At 40.6% G+C, this 3,836-nt stretch overlaps 1 protein-coding gene across 1 annotated transcript; it reads left to right on the top strand.

The window, feature by feature from the left end:
- On the top strand, nt 1-3,836 carry LOC119911983 (Fc receptor-like protein 5; the record flags this gene model as incomplete). Its single annotated transcript, XM_038730955.1, has 4 exons — nt 1-15; nt 478-504; nt 1,037-1,229; nt 3,610-3,836. Coding segments are annotated over exons 1-4 (462 nt in total), but the record flags the coding sequence as incomplete, so codon positions are not given.

The following is a 3,836-nucleotide window of genomic DNA, read 5'->3' as shown; positions in this document are numbered from 1 at the left end:
ATGACTTACATGAGGGTATCCTAAAATAGTGCCCCTACCGGTGGCATTTGTCCATTTGGCAATGTCCAGAATGGACCTACATTCATGTGAAATCACGTGACCTATGCTAAATGATATAAACACGTTGAGAATGCAGCGATACAAAGAAGGGCGATCTGCACAGCTATTGGGTTCACCAGTCAACATGCATACCATCACTGACTTAGGTTTAGGGACACACCCCTGTGAAGGTTAGGGTTAGGGTAAGGGGCTACGGGGGGCTGTCAACACCTTTAAGGCTATTGTAGTTAGCTAGCTAGTTAACCTCAATGCTACGAAGCTAACATAGCGAACGCTACTTAACATAATTTTAAAAATAAATCAGTCTTGTTTAACAAGGGAACCGAGAGGCAGCTAACTTCCTTCCACCCACCACAACCAGACTTTCTGGCTATTTTTAATATGTAACACTCTTTCTCATGTGTCTCTGCTGTACAGCCACTAGAGGTTGCTGCCACAATAAAGGTAAACCTAAGTGGTAATTTTGTGTGGCTAAAACGGACTATATGGTCATTTTTCTGATGAGGGCAGGTTCGTGCCTGCATGTCTTTTCTGCACTTGAACAGCTCCTCTGCTTATACACTGCTGCTCTGTTTGGGGAAATGTATTTAAAAAACACCCATATCTAATATCAATGTGTGGTTGCTTTTCTGTTCACTACAAGTAGGTTGTGTTGTAGAAAGAACACATGTCTCGTTTCATGTAAAACCTAAAACCTCAGTGTGATTTCTCTTTAGTTTTGACCTCACTGCTGAGCTGCACAACAAACCAAGGTGAGAAACTTGAAAAGTTATTCACTCCCTGATAGAACAGTTTGTATTTAGGACAGTGTTTGGGGAGGGAAACAGACACTTTACAATATTTAATGAATGTGGAGAAAATTATTGCAAATGATCTCTCTAACCACATCTTTCTGTCTCTTCCTCCAGCCTCTCTGACTGTGAGTCCCAGCAGCTCTCAGCTGTTTAAAGATCAGTTTGTCTCTCTGAGCTGTGAGGAGGACGACAGCTCTGCTGGATGGACGCTGAGGAGGAACACTACCAGAGAAACCAGGACTCAGTGTGATGACTGGGGAAGATCAGCTGGTTCTTCCTGTAACATCAGTTATATCACCATATGGGACAGTGGAGTTTACTGGTGTGAGTCCAGAGAGGGAGCAACCAGTAACACCATCAACATCACTGTCACTGGTAAGATCAGACTGTGGTTCTCCTTGGATTAATTAATGAGGGGTTACCAGCTCAATAACAGAGGGCCTCTGAACACTGGGCAGACGCTTTTATCCAAAGCGACTTACATTATCATCATTTTAAAAAAACAACATAAAAGCATCAACAAAGCATCAATACAGCACAAGATTTACATACTAGAAAGAGCAGCAATAACTACTAGTAAGAGCTAATAGCACATATGGCTATCAATGGGGTAAATACCTAAGGAAAGAAGTTAGATTTAACAAAAAAGTACAATCATTACAAAAGAATTGTACGGGGATAGAAGAAGAAGAGCACAGGAAGTGCAAGTTAGAGGTTAGGGGTTAGAGGTGTTATAAGAGAAAGTGTTCTTGGAGAAGATGGGTTTTCAAGAGCTTCTTGAAGTTAGAGAGAGACGACCATGCTCTGATGGCATGTGGTAGCTCGTTCCACTATCATGGTGTCACAAGAGGAAGAAAGCAAATAAGATGTATGGTTGTACTTCAGGAAGCTAACCAATGCTGGATGGAGACCTGAGAGCAGCCAATGGATGAGCTTTGAGGGGCCTTAAAATCCTGTATCTGTACACTACCGTTCAGAAGTTTGGGGTAACTTAGAAAATTCCTTGTTTTCACAAGACAAACTTCTACAGAGGTCAATTATCAATAACCTTCAGCCCTGTGCTCTAATGAAATGTTGTGTTTGCTAGTCCAAGTTTATAATTTTGAAACGCTAATTGATCATTAGAAAACTATTTTACAATCATTGTTGCACAGCTTAAAAACATTTTTTCTGATTAAAGGAGCAATAAAACTGGTCTTCTGTAGAACTTGTGAGTTTCTGGAGGGTGTGGGTTCTATTACAGGCTCAAAATGTCCAGAAACAAAGAACTTTCTTCTGAAACTCGTTGGCCTGTTCTTGTTCTGAGAAATGAAAGCTTTCCCTGTGAGAAAATACCAAGAAACTTGAGATATTGTACAATGCTGCGTGCTACTCCCTTCACAGAACAGTGTAAACTGGCTCTAAGCAGAACAGAAAGAGGAGTGAGAGGCCCCGGTGTACAACTGAGAAAGTGAACAAGTACATTAGAAGGTCTAGTCTGAGAAACAGATGCCTCCCAGCTACTCAACTGGCAGCGTCATTAAATAGTACCCGGAAACACCAGTCTCAACGTCAACAGTGAAGCAACGACTGCAGGATGCTGAGCTTCTAGGCAGAGCTGCAGAGAAAAGCCACGAAAACAAAATATTTAGCCCTAATCTTTTCTTTTTATCGCCAGTGTAAGATATGGCCTAGATATTCCATTACAAATCAGCTGTTTGCAGCAACAACAGTTATTTACAATATTAACAGTGTCTACAATGTCTTTCTGATTAATTTGATGTAATTTTAATGGACAAACACAACAAGTTTTCTAAGTGACCCCAACATTTTGAATGGTAATGTATGTTTTAACCCACCAAATAACTCTCTGCATGTATGTTTATTTAGGTCATATGAATAGAAATCTTTCCAAATATTCATCAAATATTTAGTTTTGATGTGTTTACTGAGTCAAGGACAGGACAGAGTGACTGGAGGCTCAGAAAAGGAAGAGAACTAAAGCTGAAACCAACACATTGGTGGCAGGAAAGCAGACAGTTTTAGTCTGCAACTCCTCCGGTTTCACCCCGACCTCCTCATGTGCTAAGGTTTTGGTATGGCTGGTTTCACTAAGTTTAAATGTTCATGTAATGTATATTTTTATTAGTTCTGCACCATCTTCAATCTTGTTGTCAAATCAAGATGTTATTTTTGCTCCTTATTTGTCTCTTTAAGTGGAGCTTCCATCATTACTTTAGCAAAGGCAAAGACTTATTCTTGACAAATCTGTCAAAATCTGTGTTAGTGAGCACTTCTCCTTTGCCGAGATAATCCATCCACCTCACAGGTGTGGCATATCAAGATGCTAATCAGACAGCATGGGTTTTGCACAGGTGTACCTTAGACTGGCCACAATAAAAGGCCACTTGAAAATGAGAGAAGTAGGTCTTTTGTGTACATAGAGAAAGTCTTAGATCTTTGAGTTCAGCTCATGATGAATGGGGGCAAAAACAAAAGTGTTGCATTTATAATTTTGTTCAGTGTAATACTAAAAAAAAAAGAGTACATAACTTGCAGAAATATACAGTTATCTTTCTTTCAGCACTTAATTATAATACCCTTAATTAGCCTCACACTCAGTAACAGCAAGAAAAACATTTAAATAAAATGTACAACAGAGGTTTGGCTTACCAGATCCAGAAGTCCACATAAGCACCACAGATCAGACTGTGGAGTTAATGTTGATGAAGCTGTGTGTAAATGATGAAATGCTGTAGTTTGTCTCTGTGTTGAGATGGACCAGTGATCCTGCAGAGTCCTGTCCTCCCTGTGATGGAGGGACATGATGTCACTCTGCACTGTAAAACAAAGACCCCTCCCTCCAACCTCCCAGCTGGTTTCTATAAAGATGGCTCCCTCATCAGGACTGAGCCTACAGGTCACATGACCATCCACCATGTTAACAAGTCTGATGAAGGCCTCTACAAGTGTAACATCAGAGGTCATGGAGAGTCTCCATCC

This window comes from Micropterus salmoides, unplaced genomic scaffold (assembly GCF_014851395.1).
Source record: "Micropterus salmoides isolate LMB-PRFRI ecotype aquatic unplaced genomic scaffold, ASM1485139v1 Ms_hic_scaffold_2, whole genome shotgun sequence".
Taxonomy (NCBI): domain Eukaryota; kingdom Metazoa; phylum Chordata; class Actinopteri; order Centrarchiformes; family Centrarchidae; genus Micropterus; species Micropterus salmoides.
This window is presented reverse-complemented; position numbering and strand designations above follow the sequence as displayed.